This window comes from Salmo salar, chromosome 06 (genome assembly GCF_965601325.2).
Source record: "Salmo salar chromosome 06, fSalSal1, whole genome shotgun sequence".
Taxonomy (NCBI): Eukaryota; Metazoa; Chordata; class Actinopteri; order Salmoniformes; family Salmonidae; genus Salmo; species Salmo salar.
The window spans coordinates 21136985-21160762 of NC_138296.1; the positions used below are offsets into that span (position 1 = coordinate 21136985).

Consider the following 23778-nt stretch of genomic DNA (forward strand, 5'->3'; position numbering starts at 1 on the left):
CTCATTCAGATTATCTACTGTACTATCCTCATTCAGATATCTACTGTACTCTCCTCATTCAGACTCTATCTACTGTGCTATCCTCATTCAGATTACTCTCATTCAGACTCTACTGTGCTATCCTCATTCAGACTATCTACTGTACCCTCCTCATTCAGACTATCTGCTGTACTATCCTCATTCAGACTCTATCTGCTGTACTATCCTGATTCAGACTCTATCTACTGTACTATCCTCATTCAGACTCTATCTACTGTACTATCCTCATTCGGACTCTATCTACTGTACTATCCTCATTCAGACTCTATCTGCTGTACTATCCTTATTCAGACTACTCTCATTCAGACTCTATCTACTGTACTATCCTCATTCAGACTCTATCTACTGTACTATCCTCATTCAGACTCTATCTACTGTACTATCCTCATTCAGACTTTATCTACTGTACTATCCTCATTCAGACTATCTAATGTACTATCCTCATTCAGACTATCTACTGTAATATCCTCATTCAGACTCTACTATCCTCATTCAGACTCTATCTACTGTACTATCCTCATTCAGACTCTATCTACTGTACTATCCTCATTCAGACTTTATCTACTGTACTATCCTCATTCAGACTATCTAATGTACTATCCTCATTCAGACTATCTACTGTAATATCCTCATTCAGACTCTACTATCCTCATTCAGACTCTATCTACTGTACTATCCTCATTCAGACTTTATCTACTGTACTATCCTCATTCAGATATCTACTGTACTCTCCTCATTCAGACTCTATCTACTGTACTATCCTTACTCAGATTACTCTCATTCAGACTCTACTGTACTATCCTCATTCAGATTACTCTCATTCAGACTCTATCTACTGTACTATCCTCATTCAGACTCTATCTACTGTACTATCCTCATTCAGACTCTATCTACTGTACTATCCTCATTCAGACTTTATCTACTATGCTATCCTCATTCAGACTATCTACTGTACTCTCCTCATTTAGTCTATCTACTGTACTCTCCTCATTCAGACTATCTACTGTACTATCCTCATTCAGACTCTATCTACTGTACTATCCTCATTCAGACTCTATCTACTGTACTATCCTCATTCAGACTCTATCTACTGTACTATCCTCATTCAGACTCTATCTACTGTACTATCCTCATTCAGACTCTATCTACTGTACTATCCTCATTCAGACTATCTACTGTACTATCCTCATTCAGACTATCTACTGTACTCTCCTCATTCAGACTCTATCTACTGTGCTATCCTCATTCAGATTACTCTCATTCAGACTCTACTGTACTATCCTCATTCAGACTATCTACTGTACTATCCTCATTCAGACTCTATCTACTGTACTATCCTCATTCAGACTATCTACTATGCTATCCTCATTCAGACTCTATCTACTGTACTATCCTCATTCAGACTCTATCTGCTGTACTATCCTCATTCAGACTATCTACTATGCTATCCTCATTCAGACTCTATCTACTGTACTCTCCTCATTCAGACGATCTACTGTACTATCCTCATTCAGTCTATCTGCTGTACTATCCTCATTCAGACTCTATCTACTGTACTATCCTCATTCAGACTCTATCTACTGTACTATCCTCATTCAGACTCTATCTACTGTACTGTCCTCATTCAGACTCTATCTACTGTACTATCCTCATTCAGACTATCTACTGTACTCTCCTCATTCAGACTCTATCTACTGTACTATCCTCATTCAGACTCTACTATCCTCATTCAGACTCTATCTACTGTACTATCCTCATTCAGACTCTATCTACTGTACTATCCTCATTCAGACTCTATCTACTGCACTATCCTCATTCAGATATCTACTGTACTCTCCTCATTCAGACTCTATCTACTGTGCTATCCTTATTCAGATTACTCTCATTCATACTCTACTGTACTATCCTCATTCAGATTACCCTCATTCAGACTCTATCTACTGTACTATCCTCATTCAGACTCTATCTACTGTACTATCCTCATTCAGACTCTATCTACTGTACTATCCTCATTCAGACTTTATCTACTATGCTATCCTCATTCAGACTATCTACTGTACTCTCCTCATTCAGTCTATCTACTGTACTATCCTCATTCAGACTCTATCTACTGTACTATCCTCATTCAGACTCTATCTACTATACTATCCTCATTCAGACTCTATCTACTGTACTATCCTCATTCAGACTCTATCTACTGTACTATCCTCATTCAGACTCTATCTACTGTACTATCCTCATTCAGACTCTATCTACTGTACTCTCCTCATTCAGACTCTACTATCCTCATTCAGACTCTATCTACTGTACTATCCTCATTCAGACTATCTACTGTACTATCCTCATTCAGATTATCTACTGTACTATCCTCATTCAGATATCTACTGTACTCTCCTCATTCAGACTCTATCTACTGTGCTATCCTCATTCAGATTACTCTCATTCAGACTCTACTGTGCTATCCTCATTCAGACTATCTACTGTACTCTCCTCATTCAGTCTATCTGCTGTACTATCCTCATTCAGACTCTATCTGCTGTACTATCCTGATTCAGACTCTATCTGCTGTACTATCCTCATTCAGACTACTCTCATTCAGACTCTATCTACTGTACTATCCTCATTCAGACTCTATCTACTGTACTATCCTCATTCAGACTCTATCTACTGTACTATCCTCATTCAGACTTTATCTACTGTACTATCCTCATTCAGACTATCTAATGTACTATCCTCATTCAGACTCTATCTACTGTAATATCCTCATTCAGACTCTACTATCCTCATTCAGACTCTATCTACTGTACTATCCTCATTCAGACTTTATCTACTGTACTATCCTCATTCAGATATCTACTGTACTCTCCTCATTCAGACTCTATCTACTGTGCTATCCTCATTCAGATTACTCTCATTCAGACTCTACTGTACTATCCTCATTCAGACTATCTACTGTACTATCCTCATTCAGACTCTATCTACTGTACTATCCTCATTCAGACTATCTACTATGCTATCCTCATTCAGACTCTATCTACTGTACTATCCTCATTCAGACTCTATCTGCTGTACTATCCTCATTCAGACTATCTACTATGCTATCCTCATTCAGACTCTATCTACTGTACTCTCCTCATTCAGACGATCTACTGTACTATCCTCATTCAGTCTATCTGCTGTACTACCCTCATTCAGACTCTATCTACTGTACTATCCTCATTCAGACTCTATCTACTGTACTATCCTCATTCAGACTCTATCTACTGTACTATCCTCATTCAGACTCTATCTACTGTACTATCCTCATTCAGACTATCTACTGTACTCTCCTCATTCAGACTCTATCTACTGTACTATCCTCATTCAGACTCTACTATCCTCATTCAGACTCTATCTACTGTACTATCCTCATTCAGACTCTATCTACTGTACTATCCTCATTCAGACTCTATCTACTGTACTATCCTCATTCAGACTATCTACTGTACTCTCCTCATTCAGACTCTATCTACTGTGCTATCCTTATTCAGATTACTCTCATTCATACTCTACTGTACTATCCTCATTCAGATTACTCCTCATTCAGACTCTATCTACTGTACTATCCTCATTCAGACTCTATCTACTGTACTATCCTCATTCAGACTCTATCTACTGTACTATCCTCATTCAGACTTTATCTACTATGCTATCCTCATTCAGACTATCTACTGTACTCTCCTCATTCAGTCTATCTACTGTACTATCCTCATTCAGACTCTATCTACTGTACTATCCTCATTCAGACTCTATCTACTATACTATCCTCATTCAGACTCTATCTACTGTACTATCCTCATTCAGACTCTATCTACTGTACTATCCTCATTCAGACTCTATCTACTGTACTATCCTCATTCAGACTCTATCTACTGTACTCTCCTCATTCAGACTCTACTATCCTCATTCAGACTCTCTCTACTGTACTATCCTCATTCAGACTATCTACTGTACTATCCTCATTCAGATTATCTACTGTACTATCCTCATTCAGATATCTACTGTACTCTCCTCATTCAGACTCTATCTACTGTGCTATCCTCATTCAGATTACTCTCATTCAGACTCTACTGTGCTATCCTCATTCAGACTATCTACTGTACTCTCCTCATTCAGTCTATCTGCTGTACTATCCTCATTCAGACTCTATCTGCTGTACTATCCCTATTCAGACTCTATCTGCTGTACTATCCTCATTCAGACTACTCTCATTCAGACTCTATCTACTGTACTATCCTCATTCAGACTCTATCTACTGTACTATCCTCATTCAGACTCTATCTACTGTACTATCCTCATTCAGACTTTATCTACTGTACTATCCTCATTCAGACTATCTAATGTACTATCCTCATTCAGACTCTATCTACTGTAATATCCTCATTCAGACTCTACTATCCTCATTCAGACTCTATCTACTGTACTATCCTCATTCAGACTTTATCTACTGTACTATCCTCATTCAGATATCTACTGTACTCTCCTCATTCAGACTCTATCTACTGTGCTATCCTTACTCAGATTACTCTCATTCAGACTCTACTGTACTATCCTCATTCAGATTACTCTCATTCAGACTCTATCTACTGCACTATCCTCATTCAGACTCTCTCTACTGTACTATCCTCATTCAGACTATCTACTGTACTATCCTCATTCAGATTATCTACTGTACTATCCTCATTCAGATATCTACTGTACTCTCCTCATTCAGACTCTATCTACTGCACTATCCTCATTCAGACTCTCTCTACTGTACTATCCTCATTCAGACTATCTACTGTGCTATCCTCATTCAGACTATCTACTGTGCTATCCTCATTCAGATTACTCTCATTCAGACTCTACTGTGCTATCCTCATTCAGACTATCTACTGTACTCTCCTCATTCAGTCTATCTGCTGTACTATCCTGATTCAGACTCTATCTGCTGTACTATCCTCATTCAGACTCTATCTACTGTACTCTCCTCATTCAGACGATCTACTGTACTATCCTCATTCAGACTCTATCTACTGTACTCTCCTCATTCAGACGATCTACTGTACTATCCTCATTCAGTCTATCTGCTGTACTATCCTCATTCAGACTCTATCTACTGTACTATCCTCATTCAGACTCTATCTACTGTACTATCCTCATTCAGACTATCTACTGTACTATCCTCATTCAGACTCTATCTACTGTACTATCCTCATTCAGACTCTATCTACTGTACTATCCTCATTCAGACTCTATCTACTGTACTATCCTCATTCAGACTATCTACTGTACTCTCCTCATTCAGACGATCTACTGTACTATCCTCATTCAGTCTATCTGCTGTACTCTCCTCATTCAGACGATCTACTGTACTATCCTCATTCAGACTCTATCTACTGTACTCTCCTCATTCAGACAATCTACTGTACTATCCTCATTCAGTCTATCTGCTGTACTATCCTCATTCAGTCTATCTGCTGTACTATCCTCATTCAGACTATCTACTGTACTCTCCTCATTCAGATGATCTACTGTACTATCCTCATTCAGTCTATCTGCTGTACTATCCTCATTCAGACTCTACTATCCTCATTCAGACTCATATCATCATCTATCTGGGCTGAGGTTAAACACAGACTCACTGACAGTATGAACACACACATATTTGCAGTACACACACTCACACAACTCTCTCTCTATCTCCACACATAAAGTAGTCCTATCTGGTGGTGCTGAAGGTTCCTGTCATGTGTGGAAGGTCATTTGAAGGGCTGTAAGGTTGTTGTAGCTCTCTGGAGGAGCGATGAGGTGATGGCTGAACTGAAGAGGGCTTTCTCCTCCTTTCACCCTCTGTTTTCTGTCATCTCTGATAAACTGGAAGCAGTGCTGACAGACTGAAGCCATGGAGATTTTTCTCTAACACCAGTGGATCTGTTGAACTTGTGTGGGAGGGGTGGTGTGTGTGTGTGTGTGTGTGTGTGTGTGTGGTTTGTCTTTGGGGTGGGGGGGGGGGGGGGGGGGGGTGATTGTAGTGCAGAAAGATACATGTTAGGCCCATGATGGAAGCAGATGCCTTTTGCCTCAGAATGGGTCTTAATGTTGAGGTGAAAATGTGCTCCGTGGCTCATTGCCTAGCACCTGCTAAACCATCTCTCTCTCTCTCTCTCTCTCTCTCTCTTTATTTTTCTTGCCTTTTTCCACATTTGGTTACGTTACAGCCTTATTTTAAAATGTATTAAATATATTTTTTACATCATCAATCTACACACAATACCCCATAATGACACAATACCCCATAATACCCCAAAACCAGAAATACCTTACTTGCATAAGGATTCAGACCCTTTACTATGAGACTCAAAATTGAGCATCCTGTTTCCATTGATCATCCTTGAGATGTTTCTACAACTTGATTGGAATCCACCTGTGGTAAATTCAATTGATTGGACATGATTTGAAAAGACACACACCTGTCTATATGAGGTCCCACAGTTGACAGTGCATGTCAGAGCAAAAACCAAGCCATGAGGTCGAAGGAATTGTCCGTAGAGCTCTGAGACAGGATTGTGTCGAGGTACAGATCTGGGGAAGGGTACCAAAACATTTCTGCAGCATTGAAGGTCCCCAAGAACACAGTGGCCTCCATCATTCTTAAATGGAAGAAGTTTGGAACCACCAAGACTCTTCCTAGAACGGGCCGTCCGGCCAAACTGAGCAATCGGAGGAGAAGGGCCTTGGTTGGGGAGGTGACCAAGAACCCGATGGTCATTCTGACAGAGCTCCAGAGTTCCTCTGTGGAGATGGGAGAACATTCCAGAAGAACAACCATCTCTGCAGCACTTCACCAATCAGGCCTTTATGGTAGAGTGGCCAGACTGAAGCTACTCCTCAGTAAAAGGCACATGACAGCCTGCTTGGACTTTGCCAAAAGGCACCTTAAGGACTCTCAGACCATGAGAAACAAGATTATCTGGTCTGATGAAATCAAGATTGAACTCTTTGGCCTGAATGCCAAGCGTCACGTCTGGAGGAAACCTTGCACCATCTGTACGGTGAAGCATGGTGGTGGCAGCATCATGCTGTGGGGATGTTTTTCAGCGGCAGGGACTGGGAGACTTGTCAGGATCGAGGCAAAGATGAACGGAGCAAAATACAGAGAGATCCTTGATGAAAACCTGCTCCAGAGTGCTCGGGACTTCAGACTAGGGAAAATGTTCACCTTCCAATAGGACAACGACCCTAAGCACACCGCCAAGACAACACAGGAGTGGCTTCGGGACAAGTCTCTGAATGTCCTTGAGTGGAAGAAGACTTGAGGTTGTAATCCCTGCCAAAGGTGCTTTAACAAAGTACTGAGTAAAGGGTCTGAATACTTATGTAAATGTTTTTTATTTAGAATACATTTTCTAAAATCTTTAAAAAACATTTTTTTCTTTGTCATAATGGGGTATTGTGCGTAGATTGATGAGGGAACAAAAACAAATTCATCCATTTTAGAATAAGGCTGTAACATAACAAAATGTGGAAAAGTCAAGGGGTCTGAATACTTTCTGAATGCACTGTATGCCACGTCTCAAAGCACTGTGAGCTCAACATGACCGTAACACCCAGTTAGGTGTAAGGTGCCACACACGCACACACACACACACACCACACACACACACACACACACACACACACACACACACACACACACACACACACACACACACACACACACACAGACTGTTCTGTCTGCTACTGCACAGAAAGCGGTACCAATGCACCAAGTGTGGAACCAACAGGACCCTGTACAGCGTCTACCCCCAAGCCATTAGACTGTTAAATAATGAACCAAATAGCTTCCCAGAATATCTGCATTGACCCTTTTTACACTGTTTGGACTCATCACATAGACTGCTGCTACTGTTTACTACCTATCCTGTGGCCTAGTCACTTTACTCCTAGTTATATATGAATGGTGTCACGTGATCGATGGCTTTGTTCATTCACATATACAGTCATTGGTCTGGGGGGGGGGGTGTGTGTGAAAATGCACTCCAGTCCCAGTGCTGTGGAGCGTGACACTGTAGAAAACAGCAACAATGATCTGTGATAAAGCCAGAAGTCCATTATTCAGCTGTGTGATTGGTGTAAGTTTCTCCTATGGGATAGTGTGAGAAAACACAAGATAAACATACAGAGATAAGGGAATTAGAGAAAGGGCAATTTGCAGACATAACTGGTATTGCACCTATTGGAGACATAGAGGAGGGAGAGAGAGGGGTGGACAGAACAAGGGGGTGTGGGAATGGAGGGGCTCCCTGTGGACTGACTTGGACATGGGAACACAGAGAGGCACTAACGAAGCGTGGCCGCCCCTCACTGACTTCACAGGGCTGGGGTGGGTAGAGAGAGGGATGGAGGGGTTCAGTCCAATCTGCAGGAGTGTGAGAGAAAGAGATGTGTGTGTGAGAGAGAGAGGGAGATGGAAATAGGGGGTAGCGGGGCCCCTATTCAGTTCCACTTCCATCAGAAACAACCAAAACACCTTGGTTTGAACAAGGGACCAATCACAGCACGTTTCCAGAAGTCAGTCTGTACAGCATGTCCTTGTTCTCATTCAGCTTCTCAGAGTTCAACTCTGAAAGTCTATTTGCTGTGTGCTTTGGGATACACACAGAGACAAACAGACAAACAGACAAACAGACAGACAGACAGACAGACAGACAGACAGACAGACAGACAGACAGACAGACAGACAGACAGACAGACAGACAGACAGACAGACAGTTCCATGTCCCTATAGGGTCAGCGGTAGCAGGGAGAACAGTCAGTCTACTCCAGTCTGTCATTAGATTCATATTTATACATCATGACATCACTACTCACCCTGGTTGATCTGTGTGTGTGTGTGTTTGTGTGTGACATTCAGCCATAGAATGGGCCTGATTGACCAGCCAGTTGTGTTCAGTGGGGCACAGCGTTGTGGAACATTCAGATAAATATAGATATATAAAATACAACAGATATTCTGAAAGGTCTGTATTTTTATCAGACCCTCCACCTCTACCTCTATCTTCCTCACTATCAACAACCATCTCTCTCTCTCTCTCCTCTCTCTCTCTCTCTCTCTCTCTCTGACCATGATGCCTTGCTCTGTCATTCTCATGGAGGGACTGTCTGTGATGTGAAGCTGTGACCTCACACACCCCTTCCCTTCTGACTTTATCACAGGAAGTCCCCTGGACACTGTGTGTGTGTGTGTGTGTGTGTGTGTGTGTGTGTGTGTGTGTGTGTGTGTAGAATTTTTGCCCTCAATTTGTAATTTAATGCCAGAAATGTTTTTGTGCTTGCTTTGATTAATATGTTGTTATTCTTTATAATGGCAGGATATATGCAGTGCAAGTTAAGGTTCATAGTACTGAACTACGACATGGAGCATTTCTCCTATGAGTGGTGTGTTTCCCCATCTAGTGGTTGGTGATTGAAACTACACTAAACTGGCCTGTTGATTTTTGTGATTGATTCAACTTGTTTTGCAACTTGTTGAAAATCTTCTCTATCTTTGTCTCATTTCCCCTCTTCTCTCTCTCCTCCCCCTCCTCTCTCTCTCTCCCCTCTACTCTCTCTCTCCTCCCTCTGCACTCTCTCTCCTCTCTCTCTTCCCGCTACTCTCTCTCTCCTCCCTCCCTCTACTCTCTCTCTCCATCTTCCCCCCCCTCTTCTCCATTCTCAGGACCCTGATGCCTTTGTTTGACCCAGACTCAGGCCTCCTCACAGTATCTGGGATGGTAAGACGTAGTTTGTTGTCTCCCTTAACAGATTGGATGAAGGCAGCTGGCCTCATTTAATCTTTTACTATTATCTTCCTCAGTAAATACAGTCCTGTCTGCTTTGTTCTCTCTTCCATAGGGAGATAGTGTCATTGACTGCTTTGAGGTGTCTGCCAGTGAACCATTCCTGTCCCAAGGTAAGGACAGATCATCAGTGGTTGATCATTTTCCAATACTGTCCTTCTACCTCTCCCTCTCTCACACACCCAGGTCTGTCCTCCTACCTCTCCCTCTCCCTCTCTCACACACCCATGTCTGTCCTCCGACCTCTCCCTCTCTCACACACCCAGGTCTGTCCTCCTACCTCTCCCTCTCCCTCTCTCACACACCCATGTCTGTCCTCCTACCTCTCCCGCTCCCTCTCTCACACACCCAGGTCTGTCCTCCTACCTCTCCCTCTCTCACACACCCAGGTCTGTCCTCCTCCCTCTCCCTCTCTCACACACCCAGGCCTGTCCTCCTACCTCTCCCTCTCTCACACACCCAGGTCTGTCCTCCTACCTCTCCCTCTCTCACACACTCAGGTCTGTCCTCCTACCTCTCTCACTCCCTCTCTCACACATCCAGGTCTGTCCTCCTACCTCTCTCACTCCCTCTCTCACACACTCAGGTCTGTCCTCCTACCTCTCTCACTCCCTCTCTCACACATCCAGGTCTGTCCTCTACTCTCTCCTTCTTTCTCACTCTTATTCTCTCCTCCTCTCTTTCTCTCCAGTGAGCCACTGTCTGACGGACGCCCCAACGCGAGGCATTGCCATGGTACCCAAGCTGGCATTGGATGTCCTGTCCTGTGAGGTCATGCGGGTCCTGCAGCTGACGGACAGCTTCATCGTGCCAATCAACTACCACGTGCCCCGCAAGGTCCAGTATCTCTCAGGCTACTGTAACAGCAGATCCATCTGTCATTTTGATGCCATGTCAACAGTTCTTTCCCTGTTCTTGTTTCTAAACTGATGGGTGGGACTTGGCAATAGTGTCTTTGTAGTCACTGAGGAAAATAAAGTTATGGAACGAGCAACCATTCAACAGGCAGTAAGCCTTTATGTCTTCCATTTTAGAGTATGTCTGCTTTTGTGTGTACTAATTCAGTCAGGACAGGAGTTCCATGCAGACCTGTACCCAGACACCTTGGGCCGGACGGCAGCCATGTCAGCTGCAGAGTGGTGGAAAGGTGGCGAGAAACAGGTACCACCATCACTCTACACAATATAACTAGAATCTGTATTCTAACTTGGATGTAACACCATCACTCTCCACAATATAACTATAATCTGTATTCTAACTTGGATGTACCACCATCACTCTACACAATATAACTAGAATCTGTATTCTAACTTGGATGTAACACCATCACTCTCCACAATATGACTAGAATCTGTATTCTAACTTGGATGTAACACCATCACTCTCCACAATATAACTAGAATCTGTATTCTAACTTGGATGTAACACCATCACTCTCCACAATATAACTAGAATCTGTATTCTAACTTGGATGTTCCACCATCACTCTCCACAATATAACTAGAATCTGTATTCTAACTTGGATGTTCCACCATCACTCTCCACAATATAACTAGAATCTGTATTCTAACTTGGATGTAACACCATCACTCTCCACAATATAACTATAATCTGTATTCTAACTTGGATGTACCACCATCACTCTCCACAATATAACTAGAATCTGTATTCTAACTTGGATGTAACACCATCACTCTCCACAATATGACTAGAATCTGTATTCTAACTTGGATGTAACACCATCACTCTCCACAATATAACTAGAATCTGTATTCTAACTTGGATGTAACACCATCACTCTCCACAATATAACTAGAATCTGTATTCTAACTTGGATGTTCCACCATCACTCTCCACAATATAACTAGAATCTGTATTCTAACTTGGATGTTCCACCATCACTCTCCACAATATAACTATAATCTGTATTCTAACTTGGATGTTCCACCATCACTCTCCACAATATAACTAGAATCTGTATTCTAACTTGGATGTAACACCATCACTCTCCACAATATAACTAGAATCTGTATTCTAACTTGGATGTACCACCATCACTCTCCACAATATAACTAGAATCTGTATTCTAACTTGGATGTTCCACCATCACTCTCCACAATATAACTATAATCTGTATTCTAACTTGGATGTTCCACCATCACTCTCCACAATATAACTAGAATCTGTATTCTAACTTGGATGTAACACCATCACTCTCCACAATATAACTATAATCTGTATTCTAACTTGGATGTACCACCATCACTCTCCACAATATAACTAGAATCTGTATTCTAACTTGGATGTAACACCATCACTCTCCACAATATGACTAGAATCTGTATTCTAACTTGGATGTAACACCATCACTCTCCACAATATAACTAGAATCTGTATTCTAACTTGGATGTTCCACCATCACTCTCCACAATATAACTAGAATCTGTATTCTAACTTGGATGTTCCACCATCACTCTCCACAATATAACTAGAATCTGTATTCTAACTTGGATGTAACACCATCACTCTCCACAATATGACTAGAATCTGTATTCTAACTTGGATGTACCACCATCACTCTACACAATATAACTAGAATCTGTATTCTAACTTGGATGTTCCACCATCACTCTCCACAATATGACTAGAATCTGTATTCTAACTTGGATGTAACACCATCACTCTCCACAATATGACTAGAATCTGTATTCTAACTTGGATGTAACACCATCACTCTCCACAATATAACTATAATCTGTATTCTAACTTGGATGTAACACCATCACTCTCCACAATATAACTAGAATCTGTATTCTAACTTGGATGTACCACCATCACTCTACACAATATAACTAGAATCTGTATTCTAACTTGGATACAATGTGCATACAGTACCAATAGAAGTGCTTGGTTTTTGGCGTGGTTTGTACTTCAGGACCAAGCAATAGCCTGCTGTTCCCTTAAACATCCAATCATGTGCGTCTTCTCAGGTTGACAAGGTCAGTGTCAACCCATCCAATCGTCAGAAGCCTAACAACGCTAAACCAGCCAATCAGATGCCTGCTAAGAAAGAGCTGCCCAGTGGGAGGAGCAAAGAGGTGAGAGTCCAGCATCATCCGTTCTCCCCCTCTATGGGTCGCTGTCATTTCTCTTTTGGCTCCATCCCTTCCCTCCGTTCCCTCATTCCCTCATTCCCTCCGTTCCCTCATTCCCTCCCTTCCCTCATTCCCTCCGTTCCCTCATTCCCTCCGTTCCCTCCGTTCCCTCATTCCCATCATTCCCTCCGTCCCCTCATTCCCTCCGTTCCCTCATTCCCTCCCTTCCCTCATTCCCTCCGTTCCCTCATTCCCTCCCTTCCCTCCGTTCCCTCATTCCCTCCGTTCCCTCATTCCCTCCCTTCCCTCATTCCCTCCGTTCCCTCATTCCCTCCGTTCCCTCATTCCCTCCGTTCCCTCATTCCCTCCCTTCCCTCATTCCCTCCGTCCCCTCCGTTCCCTCATTCCCTCCGTCCCCTCCGTTCCCTCATTCCCTCCGTCCCCTCCGTTCCCTCATTCCCTCCGTCCCCTCCGTTTCCTCATTCCCTCCGTCCCCTCCGTTCCCTCATTCCCTCCGTCCCCTCCGTTTCCTCATTCCCTCCGTCCCCTCCGTTCCCTCATTCCCTCATCCCCTCCGTTCCCTCATTCCCTCCGTTCCCTCATTCCCTCTGCTTGCAACTACCTTTTTATTGTCTTTTTAAGAAAAATGGAATTTGGATTTTGTTTATTTTCTCTGTAATTGTTGTTATATTATTGCATCGGGCCACACATCCAGTATTGATTGAATATCTTGGATGAACCTGTGAGTATCTAAAGTCTGTAGATTAAAGTAGTCTGTAAACCTGTGAGTAGCTTTGGATGAAGACATCTGGTTTAGTGACCATATTATTATTCCTTCTCTCTAGAAAGTATTTTATATTAATCAGACCAAATACACTATATTTGATATATACACTGGGTGATTCGAGCCTTGTTGCTGATTGGCTGAAAGCCGTGGTATATCAGACCATATTCCACTGGTATGACAAAACATTTATTTTTACTGTTCTAATTACGTTGGTAATCAATTTATAATAGCAATAAGGCACCTCAGGGGTTTGTGGTATATGGCCAATATACCACGGCTAAGGGCTGTATCCAGGCACTCCGCGTTGTGTCGTGCAGAGAACAGCCCTTAGCCGTGGTATATTGACCATATACCACACCCCCTCGGGCCTTATTGTTTAATTATATGATTATATATTGTATATGTATTACTGTTGTTCTTCCTCTCCAGGAGGCTCCAGTGCGAGGCTGCTCCACCTCCAGCAGTCCCCTGAGCTCCCCCAGCAGCAGTGCTGCCCCGTCCCGCTCCCCCTCCTCCACCTCTGGCCTCTCCTCAGGCTTCCAACCCAGCCCCAGCCAGAGTGTCAAAGCCATCAGCAGCATGTTGGGTAAGGCTGTTTGGGAAACAGTAGCAGTGCTCCATCTCACACACACACAAACACACATATACGTGAATACGCACACACACACACACACATACACACACACGCGCACACCACACATACATACACACACCACACATACGCACACACACATCCTTACCCATCAGCAACATGCTGAATAAGGCTGTTTTGGGAAACTGTAGCGGTACTACATTACCCACAATGCTATGTGTTACATATCCGGTTATGGTATTAGGAAGTATGATATGTAAGATTTGACAGTGTCAGACTCAATGCTAGGTAAGGCTCTCTCTCTCTCTCTCATCTCCTCTCATTTCCTAACCATGTCATTATCTAGTTATAATGTCATGCTGACTGTTGGTTTGAGCTGTATTTACAACTGACACTAATCTGAACCTGTCTGACGACCCAATCCTACACAGTGCTAGCATATCAAGACAGCACAAACAGATCTGGGACCAGGCACCCTGCCAGTATCCCCGTCTGATGTAGCCTGGTAACATTCTAAATGTGCTGTAACCAACTTGTTTGTTAACCATACAAGACTTTCCCACAGCACATATAGTATGGGACTAGGTTTCTAATAATGTGCCTGGGTTGTGTTCATTGGGCACTCCGTAACAAAATGTTTTTCAATGTAAAACTAAAACAAGCATTTCTTATTGGACCAGGTACATTGTCAAACATTTTTTCAGGTTGGTGCCTAATGAACAAGACCCAGGTTACAAATAATGTAGCTAAGGTCTAAAATCACCCTGCTCTCCTCCCTCCCTCCCTCCCTCCCTCCCTCCCTCCCTCCCTCCCTCCCTCCCTCCCTCCCTCCCTCCCTCCCTCCCTCCCTCCCTCTCCTCCTACTCCTCCCTCTCTCTCTCCCTCTCCTCCTCCCCCAGGTCCCAGCAGTAAGTTTCGTCACCTGCAGGGTGCGGTGCTCCACAGAGACACCCACTTCACCAACCTGAAGGGGCTCAACCTCACCACGCCCGGGGAGTGTGATGGCTTCTGTGCCAACCGCCATCGCGTAGCCGTGCCCCTCGCCACAGCCGGGGGTCAGATCGCCATCTTTGAGGTACTTCCACACTTAGAAAATGGAAGATAATGTGTCTTTATCAGAAATATTGTAGTATTCTTTTAGTTATTTTTATTTGTCTTTGTATTTATCTATTTTAAGTGAGCCCTGGAGAAGAAAGCAGGATTGTGCTAAAGTGAGGGTGTTTTAGGGCTGTGTCTTCTTATGAGTTGGAGGGGAGTAGACAGCACTTCAACCAACATGAAATAATATGCAGCCACTACAGAATGACATGTACAGTAGAATGTCATCAAATAATAGGAATGAATAGTCTAAATAATGATTTAGGATCTCTGTGGGGGCCACCATATTAGACCAAAGATGTGGTTCTATTGGTTCACACATGAAAGAAAGAGGGACGTATCTCAGTGCCCCCCTCCTCCTCCCCTCCTCAGTTGTCTCAGGCTGGGAAGCTAGCGGACACGGGCCTGCCCACCATCCAGAACTCTGTCAATGTGGCTGACTTCTCCTGGGACCCCTTCAACAGTCACAGACTGGTGGTGGCGGGCGACGATGCTAAGATCCGTGTGTGGCAGGTGCCTGAGGGGGGTCTGACAGAGACCCTGACTGAGCCAGAGGCCATCCTGCAGGGTAAGACACACTCCACAGGGGCCTGGAGCCCAATTTAGTTCAATTAAAGTAGTTCAATGAAATTAGACTCAGAGCTGGGGCTTTTGGGGTCCAATGTGAAATATCTGAACATGTAGATGTGTGAGTGAATGTAGCCACATATGTATCAGTGCACTATCCTTCATTCAATGAGTGACAGAAATGAAATGAACAGGATACCGGTATTATCTTTATATATAGCCTTATACTGTGTGACTTACTGAGTAGATCATAACATGATCAATCTGTCAATAGAAATAAATCATATCTTGATTGATTGATAGAATGTGAGTGAGTGACAGTGGTTTTGACCAATCACAGGCCACACCGAGAAGATCTACTCAGTCAAGTTCCACCCCCTGGCGTCGGGCCTGCTGGCATCCTCCTCCTACGACCAGACGGTGCGCCTGTGGAACCTGGAGTCTGGGGACGAGGTCAAAGCGCTCCGGGGACACCAGGATCAGGTGACGGGGGAGGAGGGAAAGGGGCAGGACATAAGGAATGTGGCATTGGCAGGGGGTAGAACCACTGGTTTTGTTAGAGAATAGGGGCGTGGTAGAATTTATCTGGGATAATAATAATGATTGATGGATGGATATTGATTGATTGATCCTACCTACAGTATGTACAAGGAATGTGCATTTTGCCTGTCTCCTTCGCTTCATTTCAACTTTTCACTCGTTCCTTTCTCTGTTCCCTCTCTCCTGCCTGGTGTGCATATAGATATTTGGGATGGCGTGGAGTCCGGATGGTAAACTCCTGGCCACGGTGTGTAAGGATGGGAAATTGCGCATCTACGACCCTCGCAAGTCTGCTGACCCAGTACAGGTGTGTGTACAGGAGACCTGAGGAGTTTTTAACCTTTTTGTGTTGAAACAGAGTATTTCCATATCTCTCTCTCTCATTCTCCTTCTCTCTCTCTCTGCAGGAGGGTGCAGGTCCTGAGGGCCACAGAGGGGCCCGTGTGGTGTGGGTGTGTGACGGCAAATACCTGATGGTGTCAGGATTCGACAGGTGAATATTTCTGTATTTCTGTTTGGTAGTTGAGCTTCAATTTGTGCTTAATCCATTTACCTTCATTTAATTCATTCAGTTCATCGTTTGTGTATGACCATTCAGACAGTCTGACATGTAGTTTACCCATAATCTTGGTTCACACAAAAAACTGCACCAATGGTTTTATGGTCCTGGTGAACGAGAGGAAAACAACCCCTCTGACCCGAGACCTCGTTGATGATGTCACCACAGTTCACCTCACCTTTGACCCCCGATGTGTTTTCCCCCTTCTGCAGTCGCAGTGAGAGAACCCTGTACCTGCACTCCGCTGAGTCCCTGTCCTCCGGGGCCATCGCCAGCGCCCCCACCGACGTCTCGCCCTCCACCCTCATTCCCTTCTACGACCCCGACACCAGCGTCGTCATCCTCACCGGAAAGGTAAACAACAAACAAATAAACAGAGCATTTCTTTTGTATAGAGAAAATAGAACCCATATTGACTTGATGTTGTGTTGAAAGTCTGTTACAGACTCTTGTGCTTAATGATAATAATGTCTGCCTCGCCTGGTTCCCGATCTGTTTGTGCTGTCTTGCCAACTCTTATGGCTAGAAGACAACAAAAAACTATCTGGGACCGGGTTAATGTCGGCCATTGGTGGTGGTGGATTGGTAGATCCATACTGACTCTCCATACCCAGACTTTGACACGAGAAACCTACACAGCCATTGTTTATTGTTGTTTACGTTTACCAGGGTGACACGCGAGTGTACATCTTTGAGATAGTGCCAGAAGCTCCCTATTTCCTGGAATGTGCCAGCTTCAACTCCTCAGAGCCCCACAAGGTATAAGCTTTATGTTTACAGCATTTACATCCCTGCTTTTCCCTCTTTCTTTTCTCATTTCCTATATCCCGCTCCTTCTTATTACATGTTTTGTAGTCAATGGATAAAAACATTTCCCTGAATTTGTGACTTGTATAAAAATGTCTGTGAATTGATTGACTGACTGACTAATTGACAATCTGTTAATCAATTACTCTGGCTCCTGTAGACCTGTAGAATCTCTCTGCATGAACTTCCTGTTTCCTGTGTTTAGGGCTTGGCCTTCCTGCCGAAGACTGAGTGTGTGGTGCAAGAGGTAGAGGTGGCCAGGGGTCTGAGGCTCAGTAAGACCTCCATAGAGCCAGTGGTCTTTAGAGTCCCCCGCGTCAGAGTGAGTTATGGCTGAACGCTGCCATCTACTGTATATATGGGGGAAATAGGAAAAACCTGCAGTTATTTGATGACTTTTCAGACCAGGGCCTCAAAGGACTACCAGTAAAAAGGGTTTGGTATGTGAACCCCTGTTTGTACTTAGTCTGTGGAGTTTGAGCTGTTTGAGTTCTGAACTAATCCTGTCGTGGCTCGTCTCCCTCCCTCCTCTCTGTCCGTCCACAGAAAGAGTTCTTCCAGGATGATGTGTACCCAGACACAGCAGTGTGGTGGGAGTCCTCTCTGACAGCCTCAGCCTGGCTGGCTGGTTCTGATGGGAAGCACCACTCCATCAGCCTCAAGCCCAAAGACATGACCCCAGGTAGGGGCTAACCTCAGCTCTGCTCCGACCAGGCACATATAGTACAAACAGTGGACTGAATTCAACAGCATTACTGTTAGATCCTCCTTTTGAATGTCAGATGAGAAGCCGAGCAGGTACAGTTTATAAGGGGCAACCTATCCACGCTTTCATGGGTCAAGTCCTGGGTTTGACAAGATTATCTGCCTTGTGCTTTGACATGATGGTGATACTAGCTAAATCTATTCTAACAGCCAATCGTCAATCAACTCAATGTGAGGCAGAGATCTTCTATAACGTAGAATTACCGATACAGGCTTTGAGCTAAGTCTTCTGGTTCTGTGTACCTGGAATGACACACATGTATAGTGGCAAGAAAAAGTATGTGAACCCTTTTGAATTACTTGCATTTCTGCATAAATTGGTCATCAAATTTGATCACAACAATAGACAAACATAGTGTGCTTAAACTAATAACACACAAATTATTGTATTTTTCTTGTCTATATTGAATACATCATTTAAACATTCCCAGTGTAGGTTGGAAAAAGTATGTGAACCCCTAGGCTAATGACTTCTCCAAAAGCTAATTGGAGTCAGGAGTCAGCTAACCTGGAGTCCAATCAATGAGACAAGATTGGAGATGTTGGTTAGAGCTGCCCTGCCCTATAAAAACACTCACAAAATGTGAGTTTGCTATTCACAAGAAGCATTGCCTGATGTGAACCATGCCTCGAACAAAAGAGATCTCAGAAGACCTAAGATTAAGAATTGTTGACTTGCATAAAACTGGAAAGAGTTACAAAAGTATCTCTAAAAGCCTTGATGTTCATCAGTCCACGGTAAGACAAATTGTGTATAAATGGAGAAATTCAGCACTGTTGCCACTCTCCCTAGGAGTGGCCGTCCTGCAAAGATGACTGCAAGAGCACAGCGCAGAATGCTCAATGAGCTTAAGAAGAATCCTAGAGTGTCAGCTAAAGACTTACAGAAATCTCTGGAACATGCTAACATCTCTGTTGACGAGTCTACGATACGTAAAACACTAAACAAGAATGGTGTTCATGGGAGGACACTACGGAGGAAGCCACTGCTGTCCAAAAAAGAACATTTGCTGCATGTCTGAAGTTTGCAAAAGAGCACCTGGATGTTCCACAGCGCTACTGGCTGAATATTCTGTGGACAGATGAAACTACAGTGGAGTTGTTTGGAAGCAACACACAACACTATGTGTGGAGATAAAAAAGGCACAGCACACCAACATCAAAACCTCAACCCAACTGTAAAGCATGGTGGAGGGAGTATCATGGTTTGGGGCTGCTTTGCTGCCTCAGGGCCTGGACAGCTTGCTATCATCGATGGAAAAATGAATTCCCAAGAATTCAAGGCATTTTGCAGGAGAATGTTAGGCTGTCTGTCCGCCAATTGAAGCTCAACAGAAGTTGGGTGATGCAACAGGATAACGACCCAAAACACAGAAGTAAATCGACAACAGAATGGCTTCAACAGAAGAAAATACGCCTTCTGGAGTGGCCCAGTCAGAGTCCTGACCTCAACCCGATTGAGATGCTGTGGCATGACCTCGAGAGAGCAGTTCACACCAGACATCCCAAGAATATTGCTGAACTGAAACAGTTTTGTAAAGAGGAATGGTCCAAAATTCCTCCTGACCGCTGTGCAGGTCTGATCCGCAACTACAGAAAACGTTTGGTTGAGGTCATTGCTGCCAAAGGAGGGTCAACCAGTTATTAAATCCAAGGGTTCACATACTTTCCCACCCTGTACTGTGAATGTTTACACGGTGTGTTCAATAAAGACATAAAAACACATTGTTTGTATGTTATTATTGTAAGCAGACTGTTTGTCTATTGTTCTGACCTAGATGAAGATCAGATCAAATATTAGGACCTATTTATGCAGAAATCCAGGTTTTTCCAAAGGATTCACATACTTTTTCTTGCCACTGTATGTTTTGATGTGACAGGAAGTGTTCTTTTAATGGAACATCGGCATCAGCCAATCAAACGAACGGAGGGTGTAGTGATTGTAAATGAAATTATCCAATCAAATTAACAACATCCGAAGTGAGGGCTTGACTGTTGAAATCAAATAAAGGTGATTTAAAATGTAATGAAAAGGATATTGGACAAGTTGTTAAGAGCTATTAGCGTGTGTGAAGATCCATGTTCTTCCAGACCTGACTGAGACTAATCAAGTCAGAGAAGACTTGTCTGCACGCCGTGTCTCTGCATGTGGCCTGTTGTGGTCTAGTAGTTAGGTTAGTGCTGCTGCCTTTAGAACATACAGTACATACACAGTGGCCCACTGCCATTCTAACACAACCCCGTACATACACAGTGGCCCACTGCCATTCTAACACAACCCCATACATACACAGTGGCCCACTGCCATTCTAACACAACCCAGTACATACACAGTGGCCCACTGCCATTCTAACACAACCCCGTACATACACAGTGGCCCACTGCCATTCTAACACAACCCCGTACATACACAGTGGCCCACTGCCATTCTAACACAACCCAGTATATACACAGTGGCCCACTGCCATTCTAACACAACCCTGTATATACACAGTGGCCCACTGCCATTCTAACACAACCCCGTACATACACAGTGGCCCACTGCCATTCTAACACAACCCCGTACATACACAGTGGCCCACTGCCATTCTAACACAACCCAGTATATACACAGTGGCCCACTGCCATTCTAACACAACCCCATATATACACAGTGGCCCATTGCCATTCTAACACAACCCCGTATATACACAGTGGCCCATTGCCATTCTAACACAACCCAGTATATACACAGTGGCCCACTGCCATTCTAACACAACCCCGTATATACACAGTGGCCCATTGCCATTCTAACACAACCCAGTATATACACAGTGGCCCACTGCCATTCTAACACAACCCTGTATATACACAGTGGCCCATTGCCATTCTAACACAACCCCGTATACACAGTGGCCCACTGCCATTCTAACACAACCCAGTATATACACAGTGGCCCACTGCCATTCTAACACAACCCTGTATATACACAGTGGCCCACTGCCATTCTAACACAACCCCGTATATACACAGTGGCCCACTGCCATTCTAACACAACCCCGTATATACACAGTGGCCCACTGCCATTCTAACACAACCCTGTATATACACAGTGGCCCACTGCCATTCTAACACAACCCAGTACATACACAGTGGCCCATTGCCATTCTAACACAACCCAGTATATATACACAGTGGCCCACTGCCATTCTAACACAACCCAGTATATACACAGTGGCCCACTGCCATTCTAACACAACCCTGTATATACACAGTGGCCCACTGCCATTCTAACACAACCCTGTATATACACAGTGGCCCACTGCCATTCTAACACAACCCAGTATATACACAGTGGCCCACTGCCATTCTAACACAACCATGTATATACACAGTGGCCCACTGCCATTCTAACACAACCCAGTACATACACAGTGGCCCACTGCCATTCTAACACAACCCTGTATATACACAGTGGCCCACTGCCATTCTAACACAACCCAGTACATACACATTTAACATTTTAACATTTAAGTCATTTAGCAGACGCTCTTATCCAGAGCGACTTACAAATTGGTGCATTCACCTTATAATATCCAGTGGAACAACCACTTTACAATAGTGCATCTAAATCTTTTAAGGGGGGGTTAGAAGGATTACTTTATCCTATCCTAGGTATTCCTTAAAGAGGTGGGGTTTCAGGTGTCTCCGGAAGGTGGTGATTGAATCCGCTGTCCTGGCGTCGTGAGGGAGCTTGTTCCACCATTGGGGTGCCAGAGCAGCGAACAGTTTTGACTGGGCTGAGCGGGAACTGTGCTTCCTCAGAGGTAGGGAGGCGAGTAGGCCAGAGGTGGATGAACGCAGTGCCCTTGTTTGGGTGTAGGGCCTGATCAGAGCCTGAAGGTACGGAGGTGCCGTTCCCCTCACAGCTCCGTAGGCAAGCACCATGGTCTTGTAGCGGATGCGAGCTTCGACTGGAAGCCAGTGGAGAGAGCTGTGAGGGGCCCACTGCCATTCTAACACAACCCTGTATATACACAGTGGCCCACTGCCATTCTAACACAACCCTGTATATACACAGTGGCCCACTGCCATTCTAACCCCTCCCAACTCACTGGTCTCACTGTCACTGTCTGTCCATCTGTCTGCCTGTCTGTCCTCTCAGTGAGTGAGGCGCCCAAGGAGGTCCAAGTGAGAAAGTACCTTCCATCCTCTCACTACCTGGAGGAGAAGACTGACGAGCAGAAGAAAGATGAGGTGTGTGTGTGTGTGTGTGTGTGTGTGTGTGTGTGTGTGTGTGTGTGTGTGTGTGTGTGTGTGTGTGTGTGTGTGTGTCTTGCTACTCTCTGAATGAGTGATCCAGTGATATGACATTTTTGGCCAATACCGATATCTGATATTTTCCTTGACAAAAAAGAAACGCTACCGATATTAAAAATGTAAGCGGCCTTTTAAGTGAAATAGTTAACACACACATGGACGCAGCGGTCTAAGGCACTGCATCTCAGTGCGAGAGACATTGTGGGCTAGGTTAGGAATGCTGTGTTGCACGTGTAGCGCTACATTTTCCGTGGCGTCATTACGTCATGTACCTACGGTATATAGGTATGCACGTCAGCATACCACCGATATATCGTGCATCCCTAATCTGAATGTGTACAAGCATTTTATCTTAGTATTTCTCTGTGGGTGCAGCTAGCTACCTAGAAGCTTGGTGACTGTTTTGTCATGTTTTGTCACAGTAATAGTGTGAATAGTTATTAGTAGTGATGGGAAAATCTATATCGATATCATGTATGAATGTTTCATTTTCTGTTCATTTCCACGGCTTTGTGAAGTCCAGACAACTGCTTGCAGGTTTTCTATTGGGCTAGACGTAAATATTCTGGTAGCAAATAGACATACCTAACCAGTTTGAATACAATGGGCAGCGCCAGTTCACTATGCTGTTGAGAGTCTGTGAGAGGGTTTGTCCCTGCAAGACTCATGAATGTTCATTACCTAATAGTGTAGGTTAACAACAAGGATAAACCGATATCTCAATATGTCTTGCTCATATTGATATCATGTTAAATGAGGGATATGGGTAC

At 44.0% G+C, this 23778-nt stretch overlaps 1 protein-coding gene across 1 annotated transcript in view; it reads left to right on the forward strand.

The window, feature by feature from the left end:
• The window catches only part of LOC106595296 (coronin-7), a 265027-nt gene that overhangs the window by 238146 nt on the left and 3103 nt on the right, over positions 1-23778 (forward strand). Inside the window, exons 10-25 of the mRNA XM_082976353.1 lie at positions 9779-9833; positions 9955-10012; positions 10591-10736; positions 10965-11060; positions 12890-12997; positions 14211-14367; positions 15273-15448; positions 15844-16039; positions 16379-16521; positions 16781-16885; positions 16986-17071; positions 17350-17491; positions 17807-17896; positions 18150-18266; positions 18491-18626; positions 22854-22945. Of these exons, the coding sequence (XP_082832479.1) occupies positions 9779-9833; positions 9955-10012; positions 10591-10736; positions 10965-11060; positions 12890-12997; positions 14211-14367; positions 15273-15448; positions 15844-16039; positions 16379-16521; positions 16781-16885; positions 16986-17071; positions 17350-17491; positions 17807-17896; positions 18150-18266; positions 18491-18626; positions 22854-22945 (1903 nt within the window). The remainder of the gene's footprint in view (positions 1-9778; positions 9834-9954; positions 10013-10590; positions 10737-10964; positions 11061-12889; positions 12998-14210; positions 14368-15272; positions 15449-15843; positions 16040-16378; positions 16522-16780; positions 16886-16985; positions 17072-17349; positions 17492-17806; positions 17897-18149; positions 18267-18490; positions 18627-22853; positions 22946-23778) is intronic.